Raw genomic sequence first — 17,730 nt, 5'->3', positions numbered from 1 at the left:
TGGTATAATATCTTAAAATTATATAAAATGTTAACAAAATTGTTTGGTACATTTTTAAAAAATATTTTTTAAAATATTTAGGTTACGTTTGACTTATTGTTTTTATCCATATTCTCAATCATATTCTTCAAATATTGTTTGACACGTTATTCTCAAAATATTAGTCTATTTTTTTAATTATTTTTAGACCCCATAAGTTTATTAATTTCGTTAAATACACCTAGAAAAAAAGTTTAAAAAATAACAAAAACACCCCCACCCACAATACTTGGCAGATTCTAGCAACCAACACCGGTGGTTGCTGGAATCTGGCACAATAGTCACACAACCACCGTAAATAGTCGGTAATGGCCAGATCTGGCCGTCGTTGACAGGCAACGACGGCCATAGATGGCATTTTCCGACCGTCGAAGGCCACAACCCGCCTTAGATTTGGCTACAAATCTAACTGGTCTATGTCGTAACACAATTTTTCGGCCAGATTCCAGCAGTGGTGGCCGAAATCTGGCAGTGCGGGTGGTAGGGGTGTTTTTGTTATTGTACAATATTTTAATATATTAGGGTGTTTATTAAATTAGCAAACCTTGGGGGTTTTTTCATAAATTTTTAAATTTTATCTCGTAATACTTCCCTATCCAACTATCCAATACTATCCTTAAAATCATATCCAAAATAATAAACCAAACGCACTCTAGATTATTTTAACCCCCTACATTTGTTAATTTAGCTAAGCATTCTCCACAATAAAAGTTTAAAAATTAACAAAAATACTAACACCCACCCAAGCCATTGTCGTCCGCCAACCAACATTGCCAGATGACAGTCGACAATCATCGGAAAGGTGTACGACCTATTGGATCTAACTAGTCGTTCGTCGATCTGGTCGAAAATGGTCAAATCTATGACCATAATCTGGCCTTCGTCAACAACTATATCTAGCCAGTGATTAGCGCATGATCGGCCAGATCCGATCGATCATGCGTCATTTCGACGTCAGCGATTGATGGCTAGGATGCTTTAGCTAATTTTTAAATTTTTATTGTGGAAGGTATTTAGCTAAATTAATAAATACATGGAGTTAAAAAATAATCTAAATGTTTTGAGTTTAATAAAACAAGATAATAGAAAACAAGTTCCTCCCTCTTTTCATTTTCAATAGAAAAAACCTTATTTGATTTGGATTAATTTTCATAATAATAATCCCAATAAGTAAATAAACACATATTCAGTTTTTTAATTCGAATGGATAAGAGAAAAATGATTCTAAAAGTGAAACAAACAGGGCTTTGTATTTAAAAAATAGGGTTATTATGAAGAGTAATACTAGCCTTACAAAGAGATATATAAAGAGTTATACAAAGAGTTAAATCCAACCTTTGAAAGAAGGGAAAAAGAGAGAGAAATAGGTAATCATGAATTTCAAGGACTGAATTTGACTCTTTGTATACCTCTTTATAAGGTTAGTATTACTTTATTATGAAAGACCTCTCCTCAAAGACCTCTCCTGAGGTATCAGGTTTTATACGTCACACCCCACATGTATCAAAAAACCTCGGCAACCTCCCTCCACATTCGATGAAATGGTGACTAACCTCGCCTATTCTCAGTTTTCTCTCAATCTGCTGTTAAATAACATGCCAGAAAGAGTAATCCATTCTCGTCTCTACCATTACACATACAACTTCATACAAACTAAGATACTGTAATCCATTTAAAATTATAAAATCACAATTCGATTTGAGTAAATAAAAATTAACAAAACTCACACACACATACCCAACACACATTTTGGAGTTAGAAGAAGGGGCTCCCGTAGAGCTCTTCAAGTTTTCCAGCAAATTTCATTCAATTTTCCTAGCTCATTTGGCACTAATCAGGACATGCGCCACTATGGCCAATTCAAAAAATAAGGTTGTGCCAGCCAAGCTAAAAAAGCTTCCATCAATCACTTGAGGGCAACCTCTGAAGAGCGTCCTCCACCCAGACTAGAGAGTGTACCAACTGTCCCACAAATAGATCCGCACATAATGAACGTTCGCGGGATGCTTACCACCAGCCTCCAAACATTGGTACAACGCCTAGACACTGTCCCAGCAATGATACCAGGGACCCCAGCTCCTTGCCGACGAAATGTTGTCCAAATGGCGGCACCAAGGATCCAGCAATCTAGGTCGTCGAGTATTGCAACATCCTCACATAGTTCAGAAGCAACTAGTGAACGTCTCCACCAGCGAAGACAAGAGCGGAATGCCTGTAGACATGGGATTCCATACCTTACCAGGCGTCTTGGTAATAACTCACGCAAAAACCTCGCTCCTGGTGTCGATAACTAGCATGTTGAATACAACTCACGTAGAAGATCTACTCCATGAGTGATCCAATTAATATGCTGGTTCAATCTAGTAGTCTAACCACTCCACAAGCTGGTTACTCTAAGAGACAAGCCACTCAGCGATCTAGGCTGCTTTGTGAGTCAGGTCTCTACAACTTAGGCCCAATTACGAGTTAAACTTCTCAACAAAGGTTGCGCTTGCTATTCAGGACCTTGTGTACCACGCGATTCTTAACTCTCGATGGATTTCGAATCTCATGAGAGTCTAACACACACAAGACTCCAAGCCTTATGCGAATTCTACTAGTCAACGGCTTCCAAGTCCCGTATAGATCATATCACCCAAGGACCTTGAGTCCTATTGAAATTCTGATATCCTAGGGTTCCAATGTCCTACACGAATTCTTCCTTTTTGAGTAATCCTAGTTCCATGAAACTAATACTCGGAATTCTACAAGGATTTAGCCTTCCTTAGCTACATATAAAAGCAGAGGCTAGTCCTCTCAAATATCCATTCACGAATACTCATAACATGATTCCCCCGCTAGTTCTTATTTTCTCTAGCAGTCATTCCTCGTTGTATAGTTGAGTTCCGACCACTCTATGAGGATAGTCGCATCTTAACTCCGCAAACACGATAAACCTCCCTTTTACCTTTTTTGCTCAATTTTCCATCACAACTTTGTTAACTTGAACGTCGCAGTGCCTGCGGCCAACACTACACCGGTGTCCCCAAGTGCTTCACGTTCACTTTCCGTGTCTCTCTACAGGTCCAAGAGATTATTAATGGCTCACTATTCACACGAATGCTTCCGCGACACTTCCACATAGATTTAATAGAACAAAATGAAACTAACCTAAGCTATCAACTAACACCATTTCAATTCACAACTAAAATTTCTTGATTTAGATCCTTAGAGGACAACTTATTCACAATATGCTTCGGATAATTAATGTTTATCTAGATTACGATTTGGATCCAGATTATTAATGGCTACTTTTGTCAAAAGGTCCAATGCTACAATCAGGGCCCAATTAGGATACAAAACAACAAATCAGGTTCCAAGACTCCTCTTTAGTCCAAAATGACCGCTCCTTAATATCTCAATAAGCTCGGACACCATCTGAATATAAGCCGAGAACTTTTTTCGAAAGGTCCAAGAATCCATGCATATTCTTTTGGAAGCCTTCTTACAACAAAATGTTCTATTTATCCCAACACAAAAATTCGGCATGCTCCAATAGCCATGGCCTACAAAACGCTAATGTAAACAAGAGTAGGTTCTTTTCCCTTTTCCGAGGCCGATGGACCCAAGCCACTTCATGGGGCAGTTTTTTTGTGGGTTGTATGGTGGTATTAGAGCATCCAAAGAGGCCTATTAAGCCGAAATGTTAATTTGAATTAGGCCTATTTGGGGTATCTAATAGCACATTTTGGATTAACAGGTGTGAAAAAACTATTTTTCAAAAAACCCAAGAGCAAAAATACTTTTAAAATTCAAAAAATCTCCCAAAAATAATTTTAGTTCAAAAACACTAATCTCTACTGATCTGGACAGAAAAATTACGGTCCAGCGTCCAAAAATCCAAAATGACCAAAATACCCTTGGGCACGTTATGACCTTATAGAACATGATTTTTCCATATTTATTTTTTATTCCATGTAGTAAAACACCTGCAAAGATTCATTTTCAAATTTCACAGTTTTCTCATTCATATTTTATTTTCTTTTATTTTTTTACGTTTTTTATAATTTTGATTTCAAATATTTCTTGGGCATAACCAGAGCCTTCCAATATATCAGAATACCCTCTCATATGTCTTAATTTTACTAAAACCATATTGATCTATTCAATTCACATAAGAAGCCCTCAAGGGTATTATGGTAATTTCATTTTCTTGTTCATTAAATGCTTTGGTAAATTTAGACATTTTTTTTTCTCATCAAGAGAAAAATTATTTCCAGTTTATCTCTCATCTTATGATGAAAATGATTTACTCCCTAAATTTAATTCTTTTTTTACATCCATCCTTTGATAAAGCATCATTTATGCATATATTTTATTTTTATAATTATTTTTTAATTATAAAATGTTTTTTTCCAGTTTATCCAGGTTTTCTTTTGCTACATGTTCCCGTCGTTTGAAAGATCATTTCATAGTTTTTTGTTCTTAAGTTCCTTGAACATCGCTTCTATGTAATAATACACTTTTCTTAGATAAAATTAATTATTTTTATTTTTATTTTTTTTGGTGACCGAGGATGTCCGGACCAGTTTGTATGTACCTTAACTAATCTTCCAGAACCTTAAAGTTGACAATCGAGTAAATCCCTTCAATGAAAAATCACTATTAACAATATAGGTGGATCGAACTCAAAACCTATTGAGTAATACACCCAAGAGTTTTAGTTGACCAATAAATCATCCCATGGTGGTTAAAGATTAATTATTTGTCTTTGATGTTTAATTATTTTCAAGTTAAATATAATAAATTGAATTTGAGAAAATTGAAAATATGTCTTGTAAATAGTTGTAATGACGAAAATAATAAATAAATAAATTTAAAAATTGAATCCTACAATAATTGAATAAAAGCCATCCTTGAAAATCGGCTTTTAAGGAAAAGGGGCCCAAAAAATATAATCCACGTGCCAAACCGTTCCTTAGCCACGTGGGACTCAATTAAGATGATTTCGGTTGCAATGAAGAAAGAGTCACCGGGTAAGCATGAGGAACTAGTGACGAAGGATTGGGGGAAAGTAAACTCTATACTCGCTTTGAAGATCATCACTGAAGTGAAAGTTTGTACCAAATGCCTGGAAAAGAAAAGTAAAAATTTTGTATTGAATATATCCAGAATTTTCCATGTACATAGAAATTACAAGATGACTATATCAAGGACTGGCAAAATCCCTTTGATCATGCTCTTTCCTAAGATTATACAGTATGCAGAATTAATGTGTTTATGTCTCCACTCTCCAAGACCAACCCCTTTAAACTATCCCAAGAATTCGGAACCAGCAGCCTAGAATCCGCTTGCGAATCCTAACAACGATGATTTGTTTCAGGTAAATCTATGTGGGTAAACTTTGATTGATCAATGGATGAGGTGAGGTAGAAGCCATTACCGAAGCTTTACAGATAATTTTGCGCCAACTATGTGCTAGTTTCCTAAAACTTAAAAGAGTTCTGTAACATCATGAATGAAGAGGTTGAGTATGTTCTGTTGAATTTTGAACATGAAAACTTTCCCGCTTCAGAAACAGTGCATAAAGAAGTTCATTCCATGAATCCGGTACACCGGGCAAGCACCAATGGCTGCAGTCTTGTCGGTGGAGAGGTGCTGGACCAATCTTGGGTCCTAAATAGTACAGGGAGGCATGGCCATCTTTCCTTCGAGATGACATGCTTGTCACATTCAATAAATCCAAGTTCTTCGCTTGGGACTCATTCAAGTGCTTTAACAACACACTGGCTACTATTTCAAAATGTGATCCAAGTGAAGTCGGTAATGGCCCCAAGTCAGGGAGCTTTTCCAAGTGACAGCTGCCGCCAGAATTCCACTCGCCGTTTCTGTTACATCCAGCTAGTGTATTAGTGCTCAACCATGTCTTAACAAGATAATCATATTCGATGCACAATCAAGACTAATACTACACTACAGAAGTTGTAGCTGATACTCAATTTATACTTGGCTCAACAATTTTATAAGAAAGAATCAAGGGTTGCATTGAGGTTGCCACACCCTCACAATCGTCGAGAAGGAGAATAAATATAACTTGGAGAGTAAGTTTACGTGCAAGTAATTGTACATAAATGTATTTTTAACCTCAAGTGCAGATGTATCTGGACAAATTATAATAAATAAGCAAATAGAAGACGAGGTGAACCTGAAATGCACCGGAGCAAAAGTTCGAAAGAGAACTTGGGTCTTGCTCATATTTACTTGACAACCAATCCAGTCAATCAATGTCTCAATGGATCTCTGAAATGCAGTTTCAACACTCATCTCCATATTCACTTTTGCCCCTTCTTCAAAGTAACAACCCCTAACAAATAATAGGAATCAAAAGATCAGGTATCATCTATTGACTTTATTTTTTTAGAAAGAATAACATTAACTTCGTTCATCAAGAAGTGATAAGAAATTCCTGCACACCAAGGGCCATCAGTTTCTGTCTTTCAGTTTTTAAAAGTTCTGAGGAACGAACAACCAAACATATCCTCTTATATCGTTTTTGTTCACACCCTTGATGGCCTTTTAGTTTTTCAGTTGTATAAGTCATGGTTATTTCATGAAATTTACTACCACCTCTAAACAACTGCAGCAAAGCACCAAAATAACACCTTACTTTAACCATGCAGCGATACATGTTCTTGATCTTTTCCCTTAATCAGTCATCAAGCCACAAAGTCTCATAACTATCCCTATATTAATTAGACTCTGATGTCAGAGATTACCATATTTCAAGTACTCTATTTCAAATATAATTATGGTAAAATGACATTAATATATGACCAAGTAATGCTGTAATTTTATGGAAATAAATATGCATGTTATTTTACGGTAAAATAGAGTCTAAAGTAACAAAGAATGTGAAATCACATCTACGCCAACAAAAGAATGCTCCATATTTTTATTCATCTTCCTAAACTACCAACTTAAGGTCTTAATCCTATAACTGATCAAATAGCTAACTACCCCAAACTTGACCTCCATCTTCAACTTTCAAAATACTAGTGAAGCACACAGTCATGAGATTCATTCCTTGATATTTTCACATTGTTGTTGCTGCAATTATCAGAATGTAAACATCTAATATAAAAAAGACACCAACTCTTAGGGGGCGAGGAAAGAAACACAAAGCAAAAGAAAAGAGTTATGAGATAGAATATTTATACTGTTTTATAGTCTTCTCAATATTCCACCAGTGCCCAGTGTTAAAAACCAGAATGTCTGCATCTCTCCACTGACCAGAAGTCCAGTCCAATTGATCTACTTTCAAAGTCATCTTCACCTCTTTTGGAGCTCCAGCTGAAGGCCGACCCTGAAACACTAGAAATGGAGCCCTATAGTATTCAACTGTGCAGTTGTAGTCCTTGAACCTGAACACCAAAAACCCTCTGTGCTTCGTAATTGGTTCCCCATTCACCTCATAGATAGAAGACTTGTTGGAAACAACAGACGCAAGCATGCAAAGCAGGGACTCCCACTGGTTCCGCCCGACTGAATCACCAACAAAAACTAGTCGGCGATTTCGGAGCTCTTCCAGCATGTTCCTTGCATCAAATCTGCTCACAAGACAGAAGAGAGATGACCAAACCGGATACCTCGACAACAAAATTCAGAATCACGAAACAATTAAATTAAAAAGCTCCGATAGTAAAAACCGTGAGGTTGATAAAAATATATTAAAATTATCACAACATGAAACCAAATTTCATCAACACTAGAAAAATAATCATATTAATAATTAGCAGTAATTATAGACATTGACCAAGACATCTATCAGCAGAAGAAAACAAGAAGAATGAGAAATCACCCCAGAAAGAAAGCTCAACATAACTGCAGAAAAATTAAACTTTTTTTTTTCTACCACCAGCAACAAAACATAAATCTAAGAGAACTTGACTTGCCTAATTTAACCTAAACTATAAGTAAATACCAAACAGAAGGCCTGAGACTAACCTTTTCTATTTATAATTCTGGATTCTATCCCTTTTATGCAACCAAAATAAACCAAACATATAACAACAAAAGATTTTTAAAAAGAAACCTGGGCATGTTGCAATCTTTAGGCTGCCAACGCCACTTGGTGAAGAAATTATCAGGTCTACCATTTTCTAAACAACGAAACCCTTCATCAATGAAAAAACAGTCCGTGCTTTGATACAGAGGATAATTATCATCCCAAACCCAGTTACCATCAAACAAATCACACCCTTCACCACCTTCATCAAGAAATCCCGGCCGTTCCTTGTCAAAGGATGCTGCGGCTGCTACTTCTGACGAAGAAAATGGGCCGATTAATCCCAGCCAAGAAGCCTCCCGAGTGACAGTCTGGTAATCCAAGTAAAAGAAACAGCCAATGAAGAGAGCAGCCACAAAGATGAAGCCAAGAATGGCAAGAGAAGGCTCAAGAGGATTGAACCGCTTGAATTTTTTGAAGAAATCCAAGTGGGTCATTGTGTCTCCGCCCTGTGGAGATGTGCTCTTACTCATTGCTTTACCCTCAAGAGAATTAAAAAAAAAAAAAAAAAATTGAAAAGATGGAAAGGTGGGGACTCAGATACAAAGCATTAATGGCAAAAACATGATGGGTTATATTGAGAAATCCAAAATCATTGCGTTTGATTTTTGTTAGTTGGCTGAGAAAGAAGAAGAAGAACAAGATAACCAAAAAGACAAATGAAATAATAAACCCCGAGAAGCATTAAATCCGTGAAGTCAGAAAAGAGATAGCAGTTGAGTGACAGGAGTAAGAGAAGTGATTAGAGGATAAGAAGAAAACAGAGTACACAAATTTACTGAAAGCAACATAAAGTAACTGTCTTCTTCTTTGAAGGAAGTTTCAAAAGATGGATGAATGGAAGAAGAAAGAGAGATTGAAAGTGTAGTTAGTGAAGTGAAGTAATCAATGTAAAGTAAGAATTTATTGGATCTAATAGAAGATGATGATGAATAACAAAATTTGAAGGTAAAAAGAGAGGCATTTAGAATCTAAAAAGAATAGAAAACAGTTAAACAAGAAAACCAACTGGGTCGTGGAGCAAAACGGAGAGGGCTCTGACAATGACAAATATACTGCACAGGGACATTCTAATAATTATTAATTACAGGTAGGGTATGAAAGTAGAATCTAATTTTAACTGTTCCAACTTGCCAACACACATCGCCACTATCCTCCTTCAACATACCATAATGAAAGTTTGAATAGTTTTCGATTATTCGACAGGTTTAGATCGAACTTTGCTGGAGTCTACACCGATTAGACAGAGGATTCATCCTCTTGTTCAACAAGACCTTATGATATAAAAGTTAATTCCAGTTGAATTGAGTGTTTGACTAACAAATGAAAAATTAAAACCATCAATTTTCTCCGTTAACGTCTTACACTGAATAAACATGTTCAAACTTACTAATTTATAAGAGAGGATAATCTTCTCATTCAACAAAGTTTTATTCGATGATTCTATCGCTCAAAACCAAGATTAAAAAAAGAATTAGATTAGATAAGATTACAAGGGTTTGGCGGTTTGATGTAATTTGATTTTTGTTTTTACAGTGGAATGTACGTGTTGACATCATGACACTTAGAATTTCATTGAATTTGAATCCCATATTCCCATTTATATTATAACCGACATGAACAAATTCTTCCAAACGTGAAGGTTCAGTCTAGTTTTTGTATTTGTTTTTGTGTTTTTAAATGTCAACATAATATAAAATCAGGCCAATTTGACTAGACGAACTTGTAGTGCTTCCCACATGCTTCCCACTACAAAATTTGGTGTTGACAATAACATGAGAGGCTGATGCAAACATGAAACATCCACCGTCCAATTTTGATTGAGAGCCAGCGATTGAAAATGAGTTTTTTTTCATATTATTTGATTTTGATGCAACATTTGAAAGCTAAAGCAATCGATATAGTCAAGTGCCGCAAATTATGCTGCCACGTGTACGGATATCGGATTTTTCAAATATATTATATGATTACATTCCTAGTAGTAGTGTTAATTATGAATATATGACCAAGTAATGATAACGATTATTAAATTTAAGGGGTTATTTTTTAGTATTTAAAGGCTTAAGTTATTCTTTTAACGTAAGTGAAATATTATACTAAATTAGCGAGTAGACGACATTTTCCCACCAAAAAAGTTGTAAGATATCATTTTCCCACCTAAAATTAATATTCTCTTATTACCCAAAGTTGATTCCGACAGCAAAAATACTCTCTGTCATCACCATTTAAACCTTCAGTCTCTTCTCTACAAAACGCCTCTCACTTTAGCATCTGATTTCTCGTCAATTATCGACCACCGCAAAGTTAGGGTTTCTTCTTCTTAGCTTATTTTCGACTGATTCCGACGGCGAATATTCATTTGCTCACCATCATTCGATCCACCTGTCTCCATTCTACAAAAACCCTCTTATCCTGGCTCCTAATAACTTGTCAAATGACAGCTGAGAAAGTGAAGTGTATTTTGAGTATTAACGAAATATAAACTTTGGGTGAAAAAGTTATATTTTGAAATTTTTTAGATGGAAAAGTGTTATTAAGGCAAACCTTGGGTAGGAAAAAGTCGTTTACTCTAAATTAGTTTCAGTCAGAGCACTTGAGACGTGGTTCCAATCTGACAATTTTCTAATGCTCAAATCCAGTAATGTAATCATCTCATAACTCAATTAAAAACAAGATGGAATGTTAACAAAGTGTCTGGTCAGCAAAAAAAAGCTTTCTTCCTTCCAATTACTAATCTTCACAACTTTCTACACTGATTTTGATTTTCTCACTTACCAAACAGACTTCACTGTGCTTATTTTTCTTTTTTTCCTTATGTGGGATTCTTGTTTTCTTTGTTTGAACAACATTTTTCTAATTATTGTTTTATTATATTTCCTATTCAACTAAACATTAAAAAGTTAATTTTGCAGTTGCAATTATAAAAAAATAAAAAAAATATATTTTGATGTAATAGTTAATAACTGAGAAAACAAAGTGTTTTGAATTTCTTTTTTGGGTAAATAGTATCACAATATTGGGTTATATTTTAGTATTAGTTATAAAAAGAGTCACAAAAGGAATTCATAAACAGAAACTTGGGCCTTTAGATGGTAATATAGTTGGGCCAGTCCACTATGTCCAAATTGCTCAGCAGGCCAACAGCCAAAATATCATCAGAGATATTAACCACATAGTGGAGCAATAATCTCATCTACTGTAATCTTTGCTACTTCATGGTGGCTACCTCAACAGTGAAAACTATCATACAGAACCTGAAAAGATTACAAAAGAGATAGTCCTCAGATAAACCGAGTAATGTTACACTTATAAAGTTAATGTTATAACATTTTTTCTTTTTTTTGGTTACCGAGGGTGTTCAGGTCAGCTTACGTACATTTTGACTAGTCCCTCGACCCCGAACAAAGCTTCCGAAACATAGCAAGCCCTACAGCCTGTGGCCAACAATATTAACACCCGTTTTTGTGATTCAAACATAAGACCACAGAGGGAGCAAACCCCTGAGCCCCAAACCTTTACCACTCAGCCAACCCATTGTTGGTTTTAATGTTCTAACTTTATAGTCTAATACTAATCACTAAGGTCGGGACACGGGGGTTTCAAAAGTTGTTCAACCGTGTAGTACTAAATCATACAATACAATGTTTGATGGTAATTTTACATGATATTAAATGATACAATGTACAAGCATTAGAATGATACCCAGGTCACTGATCCACCAAAGTAGAGTTTCTTATCCAAATCTTAATAGATTGATCCAGAAAACATTCATTACCTAATCCGGAAAAACCATAGCTTCTGTAACTATTATTAATATGAAACAAAATATACAGCAGAGCTTATTGATAAGTTTTCAGGTCAAACAAGTAAAACTTTTATTAGTTGAAGCAAAATTGAATTATACATCAAAAGAGTACAAAATGGTAAAAGTTTGTTAGACCATTCTCAGCTATGTGTTAAAAAGAAAAGAGAGCACATTCATTTACAAAATGTAGTAGCAGAAAGAGATGAATGCAGCTATGCCACTCAAGATACAGAGTCTGTCTAACCTGCTTTCATTCCTCATCTTCTCCTCTTTTAACTCGCTTTGCACTTTTGAGTACAAGTGACACGACTCCAGAACTTCACTGTAGTTTTTGCTCCGACAGCAGCTCAGGGCTTCCTTGAGAATGAGCAAACTGTTTCTTCCATTAACATGAGCACCTTCCATATCTTCCAACTGCATGCTCAACTCTGTTAACTTGAGGGTTGTTTGAACACCCTCTCCTTCGGTACGGATGACTCTGAACTTCATAATTAGGATGCATTCCACAACTTGACATGGAAGAATGTCTTTGGCAGGAAGAACAGCTCCAAAGCGTATCACGAAATCCTTGTCTGTCGGCCAATGCCTTTGCCCACCAAGAGGACTCCAGCTAGAAAGATTAGCAGCTTGCTTTATCTTTTTGTTTACAACAATCCAACTAAGCCGGAGTCCATCACAAAGCTCTTTCCATAGCTTCCCATCTTTCCTTTCTTTTTCCATCGAGGAAATAGGAGGAAGACCATCAGAAACCGAAAGAGTAACTTCACTATCAGAGTCATCATCTCTAGTTGCAAAGGTAAGAAGATCGATCCGTTTTTTTTTATTTTTTGGCTGATTTTGATGCAACATTTGAAAGCTAAAGCCATCAATATAGTCAAGTGCCGCAAATTATGCTGCCACGTGTACGGATATCGGATTTTTCAAATATATTATATGATTACATTCGTAGTAGTAGTGTTAATTATGAATACATGACCAAGTAATGATAACGATTATTAAATTTAAGGGGTTATTTTTTAGTATTTAAAGGCTTAAGTTATTCTTTTAACGTAAGTGAAATATTATACTAAATTAGCGAGTAGACGACATTTTCCCACCAAAAAAGTTGTAAGATATCATTTTCCCACCTAAAATTAATATTCTCTTATTACCCAAAGTTGATTCCGACAGCAAAAATACTCTCTGTCATCACCATTTAAACCTTCAGTCTCTTTTCTACAAAACGTCTTTTACTTTGACACTTGATTTCTCGTCAATTATCGACCACCGCAAAGTTAGGGTTTCTTCTTCTTAGCTTATTTTCGACTGATTCCGACGGCGAATATTCATTTGCTCACCATCATTCGATCCACCTGTCTCCATTCTACAAAAACCCTCTTATCCTGGCTCCTAATAACTTGTCAAATGACAGCTGAGAAAGTGAAGTGTATTTTGAGTATTAACGAAATATAAACTTTGGGTGAAAAAGTTATATTTTGAAATTTTTTAGATGGAAAAGTGTTATTAAGGCAAACCTTGGGTAGGAAAAAGTCGTTTACTCTAAATTAGTTTCAGTCAGAGCACTTGAGACGTGGTTCCAATCTGACAATTTTCTAATGCTCAAATCCAGTAATGTAATCATCTCATAACTCAATTAAAAACAAGATGGAATGTTAACAAAGTGTCTGGTCAGCAAAAAAAAGCTTTCTTCCTTCCAATTACTAATCTTCACAACTTTCTACACTGATTTTGATTTTCTCACTTACCAAACAGACTTCACTGTGCTTATTTTTCTTTTTTTCCTTATGTGGGATTCTTGTTTTCTTTGTTTGAACAACATTTTTCTAATTATTGTTTTATTATATTTCCTATTCAACTAAACATTAAAAAGTTGATTTTGCAGTTGCAATTATAAAAAAATAAAAAAAATATATTTTGATGTAATAGTTAATAACTGAGAAAACAAAGTGTTTTGAATTTCTCTTTTGGGTAAATAGTATCACAATATTGGGTTATATTTTAGTATTAGTTATAAAAAGAGTCACAAAAGGAATTCATAAACAGAAACTTGGGCCTTTAGATGGTAATATAGTTGGGCCAGTCCACTATGTCCAAATTGCTCAGCAGGCCAACAGCCAAAATATCATCAGAGATATTATCCACATAGTGGAGCAATAATCTCATCTACTGTAATCTTTGCTACTTCATGGTGGCTACCTCAACAGTGAAAACTATCATACAGAACCTGAAAAGATTACAAAAGAGATAGTCCTCAGATAAACCGAGTAATGTTACACTTATAAAGTTAATGTTATAACATTTTTTCTTTTTTTTGGTTACCGAGGGTGTTCAGGTCAGCTTACGTACATTTTGACTAGTCCCTCGACCCCGAACAAAGCTTCCGAAACATAGCAAGCCCTACAGCCTGTGGCCAACAATATTAACACCCGTTTTTGTGATTCAAACATAAGACCACAGAGGGAGCAAACCCCTGAGCCCCAAACCTTTACCACTCAGCCAACCCATTGTTGGTTTTAATGTTCTAACTTTATAGTCTAATACTAATCACTAAGGTCGGGACACGGGGGTTTCAAAAGTTGTTCAACCGTGTAGTACTAAATCATACAATACAATGTTTGATGGTAATTTTACATGATATTAAATGATACAATGTACAAGCATTAGAATGATACCCAGGTCACTGATCCACCAAAGTAGAGTTTCTTATCCAAATCTTAATAGATTGATCCAGAAAACATTCATTACCTAATCCGGAAAAACCATAGCTTCTGTAACTATTATTAATATGAAACAAAATATACAGCAGAGCTTATTGATAAGTTTTCAGGTCAAACAAGTAAAACTTTTATTAGTTGAAGCAAAATTGAATTATACATCAAAAGAGTACAAAATGGTAAAAGTTTGTTAGACCATTCTCAGCTATGTGTTAAAAAGAAAAGAGAGCACATTCATTTACAAAATGTAGTAGCAGAAAGAGATGAATGCAGCTATGCCACTCAAGATACAGAGTCTGTCTAACCTGCTTTCATTCCTCATCTTCTCCTCTTTAAACTCGCTTTGCACTTTTGAGTACAAGTGACACGACTCCAGAACTTCACTGTAGTTTTTGCTCCGACAGCAGCTCAGGGCTTCCTTGAGAATGAGCAAACTGTTTCTTCCATTAACATGAGCACCTTCCATATCTTCCAACTGCATGCTCAACTCTGTTAACTTGAGGGTTGTTTGAACACCCTCTCCTTCAGTACGGATGACTCTGAACTTCATAATTAGGATGCATTCCACAACTTGACATGGAAGAATGTCTTTGGCGGGAAGAACAGATCCAAAGCGTATCACGAAATCCTTGTCTGTCGGCCAATGCCTTTGCCCACCAAGAGGACTCCAGCTAGAAAGATTAGCAGCTTGCTTTATCTTTTTGTTTACAACAATCCAACTAAGCCGGAGTCCATCACAAAGCTCTTTCCATAGCTTCCCATCTTTCCTTTCTTTTTCCATCGAGGAAATAGGAGGAAGACCATCAGAAACCGAAAGAGTAACTTCACTATCAGAGTCATCATCTCTAGTTGCAAAGGTAAGAAGATCGATCCGGAATGGGCAGTTATAGAACCAACCGTTGAATCCATTAGCATTAGGAATGCCCCACAGGACTTTTGAACATACTGGTTTATCTTTATATCTGATATCTACAACAGAAACAAAATCTGATGGTGAAATATTTTCGAATTCATCCATATCACCATAGTATTCCGCTTCAGTCCACTCTTCTGGGTACTCAAGATATTTATTCCAATGGTATTCTGTAACCTCCTTGTTAACAATAAGGGGAAAACAATCTGCATAGAACTTTCTAAACCCCCCAATAGAAGATATTAAATTTTTGACATCCTCCCTGCTGGTTGAAGGCCACATAGAAGAACATACGTTCTCCCATAATTTCTCCTCTTTTGATATGGAACAAAAGGCGGCACAGGAACATGCTGCACTGGCCAAAGTTGGGCCATCAAGACGCCTCAGTATGTCATAAAAGAGATCGCTGCTCAGTGATGCCAAACTCTCAACTGGTGCAACCGACATAGCCATTGACCTCTGATCGACAGAGAAAAAAATAACTATGAAAAATATGATGTTAATACATAATATACCAATAAAAGCTCATCACAAGCTCTCCCAATAATCACAGAACTTATTTATAAAAATAATGAAAGCAAATCACAAACAATATCAAGGACGCTAATCAATCAAAAACATGTCTTCTGACAATGAATTCAGCAAAAACATATTATTTTAATGTTATTAGTGAAAGGTCTGCATTAACCCCTCTTAAATTAAACAAAACTCTGCATCTCCTCCATCTCAACGAGTGACAGATGAGAGAAAAAAAGATACCAGAACCCCATTGAGCGGGCTAATTTCAAGGATATGTTTCTCAATTACCAAACATACCACACCATTTCGGACACCACCTCCTCCCCAAGACATGCATACTCATCAAAGTGGAAAGACCATCATACAATTGAAATTCCTCAAGAGAACAAATTGAAGCTGAATCCTTTTAGATAAACAACTAAAACATACCACGAAGAGCTCGTCCCAAACTCTTTCAAGCTAACACAACACAGGGCATTGAAGCAACGTTTGCTTAACTCAGCTCAATTCCCACCGATAATGATTTGTAAATTTTAAACCATCGACAGCACCAAACTAAGTAGCAAGGGACGCAAACTGAAGGCATTCATATAGACATGGTTCAAGAGAATTAAAAATGGTTTTTAGCCATTGATGAAGCAATACACTAAGAAGAAGAATTCTTCCACTCATCCAACATGAATCTCTGATAAATAAAAGTGAAAAAAGAACCTCAGCTGGTCAAATTTCAAGTGGTTCGAATCAATTTAAGGCAAACTGATTTACAAAAGCCTATAACTAGGACATGGACATAAAGTTTGATAACAGAAAAAAGGTTCCAATTCCAGTACCATGTCGGCAAAGGCAAAGACTGCCAGCTGTTTCAAAGACTTAAAAAACTACATCAGTGGCGAACTCTTAAAATATAATGAATAAAACAACACAAATTCACAAAATAAAGTCTCCACCATTACAGATCAATCAACAAAAACAAATGATTCCAATTCAGAACTCAACAAAAACTCACACAAATTCCAAAACATCAAACAACGAACAAAATCAAACCAAACCCATCAGCAGAGCAGCAACAAATAACGATAAACCCAAGTGAACTGACCTCATAAATCAACAAAAGAAGAGAACCCAGATGGATCAGAAGGCGAGAATCCGAAACTTCCAGACAAGATTTTGAAGTAAGGTCTTGTGGGTGGGTTTTGATTAGTTTTATTTTATTTAAGGTACGGTATAATAGTATATACTAAATAAGGGTGTTGTGTCATGTCCGTATTGATAAATGATATTTTTGATGGGGTGATTATTGTCCAGTGATTTTCCAGTCACGGGATGTACATTGAAATGGAGTGGACCCTATTTTCATTAATTTTATAAACTAATCAAAGTTAGGTTCGTTTCATTTCATTGTTCATCATCTAATAACCATCTTATTTTATCATATGATGTTGACAAAATTTCGAGGATTACAAGAAAGAAAGAAAGAAAGAAAGAAGAAACACTTAAATCTAGAGTCTTAATCTTTCATCAATTTTTAATAATCAACTATTGATTTTGTAAATGGGCAACAATAGGGCTCTGGTTTACAAACTTTATAAAAGTATTGTGGCAAAATCAATATTTACTTTGGTTAAAAAAATATTAAGTTTTTAAGTTAAATGGTTACTTAATATTTATCGGTTTTATCATCAAATATCATGTTAAT

At 35.6% G+C, this 17,730-nt stretch overlaps 3 protein-coding genes across 4 annotated transcripts; all 3 read right to left on the bottom strand.

Annotated features, from left to right (window-relative positions):
* Nucleotides 1–5,153: 5,153 nt before the first annotated feature.
* LOC116122017 (protein trichome birefringence-like 11) lies at nt 5,154–9,105 on the bottom strand. Its single transcript, XM_031407923.1, has 4 exons — nt 8,111–9,105; nt 7,236–7,625; nt 6,224–6,382; nt 5,154–5,906 (listed from the first exon to the last, which is right to left on the bottom strand). Exons 1-4 carry the CDS (start codon nt 8,554–8,556, stop codon nt 5,531–5,533), a joined length of 1,371 nt encoding a protein of 456 aa, XP_031263783.1. The 5' UTR covers nt 8,557–9,105; the 3' UTR covers nt 5,154–5,530.
* Nucleotides 9,106–11,930: 2,825 nt separating this feature from the next.
* LOC116121997 (F-box protein At2g27310-like) lies at nt 11,931–12,737 on the bottom strand. Its single transcript, XM_031407903.1, has one exon. The coding sequence runs from the start codon at nt 12,735–12,737 to the stop codon at nt 12,066–12,068; it is 672 nt and encodes a 223-aa protein (XP_031263763.1). The 3' UTR covers nt 11,931–12,065.
* A 1,968-nt stretch (nt 12,738–14,705) lies between these two features.
* LOC116122030 (F-box protein At2g27310-like) lies at nt 14,706–17,245 on the bottom strand. Of its 2 annotated transcripts, none has more exons than XM_031407938.1 (2): nt 17,131–17,245; nt 14,706–15,974 (listed from the first exon to the last, which is right to left on the bottom strand). In XM_031407938.1, the coding sequence occupies exon 2, from the start codon at nt 15,966–15,968 to the stop codon at nt 14,841–14,843; it is 1,128 nt and encodes a 375-aa protein (XP_031263798.1). In that variant the 5' UTR covers nt 15,969–15,974; nt 17,131–17,245; the 3' UTR covers nt 14,706–14,840. The 2 variants fall into 2 exon arrangements, with proteins under 2 accessions (XP_031263798.1, XP_031263799.1); XM_031407939.1 differs by having other exon boundaries at nt 14,706–15,997; nt 17,131–17,243.
* Nucleotides 17,246–17,730: the final 485 nt, after the last annotated feature.

Source organism: Pistacia vera, unplaced genomic scaffold, assembly GCF_008641045.1.
Source record: "Pistacia vera cultivar Batoury unplaced genomic scaffold, PisVer_v2 Contig130, whole genome shotgun sequence".
NCBI classification, from domain to species: domain Eukaryota; kingdom Viridiplantae; phylum Streptophyta; class Magnoliopsida; order Sapindales; family Anacardiaceae; genus Pistacia; species Pistacia vera.
This window is presented reverse-complemented; position numbering and strand designations above follow the sequence as displayed.

Bases quoted from the DNA above. Each gene is read 5' to 3' on its own strand.
- LOC116121997 (XM_031407903.1), bottom strand. From the start codon at position 12,737: ATGTTGCATCAAAATCAGCCAAAAAATAAAAAAAAACGGATCGATCTT.
- LOC116122017 (XM_031407923.1), bottom strand. From the start codon at position 8,556: ATGAGTAAGAGCACATCTCCACAGGGCGGAGACACAATGACCCACTTG. The intron at 7,626-8,110 runs GTTTCTTTTTAA...TCTTGTGAGCAG, and splicing joins AAAGATTGCAACATGCCCAG to ATTTGATGCAAGGAACATGC. The intron at 5,907-6,223 runs GTTCACCTCGTC...TGGATGTAACAG, and splicing joins TTTGCTCCGGTGCATTTCAG to AAACGGCGAGTGGAATTCTG.
- LOC116122030 (XM_031407938.1), bottom strand. From the start codon at position 15,968: ATGGCTATGTCGGTTGCACCAGTTGAGAGTTTGGCATCACTGAGCAGC.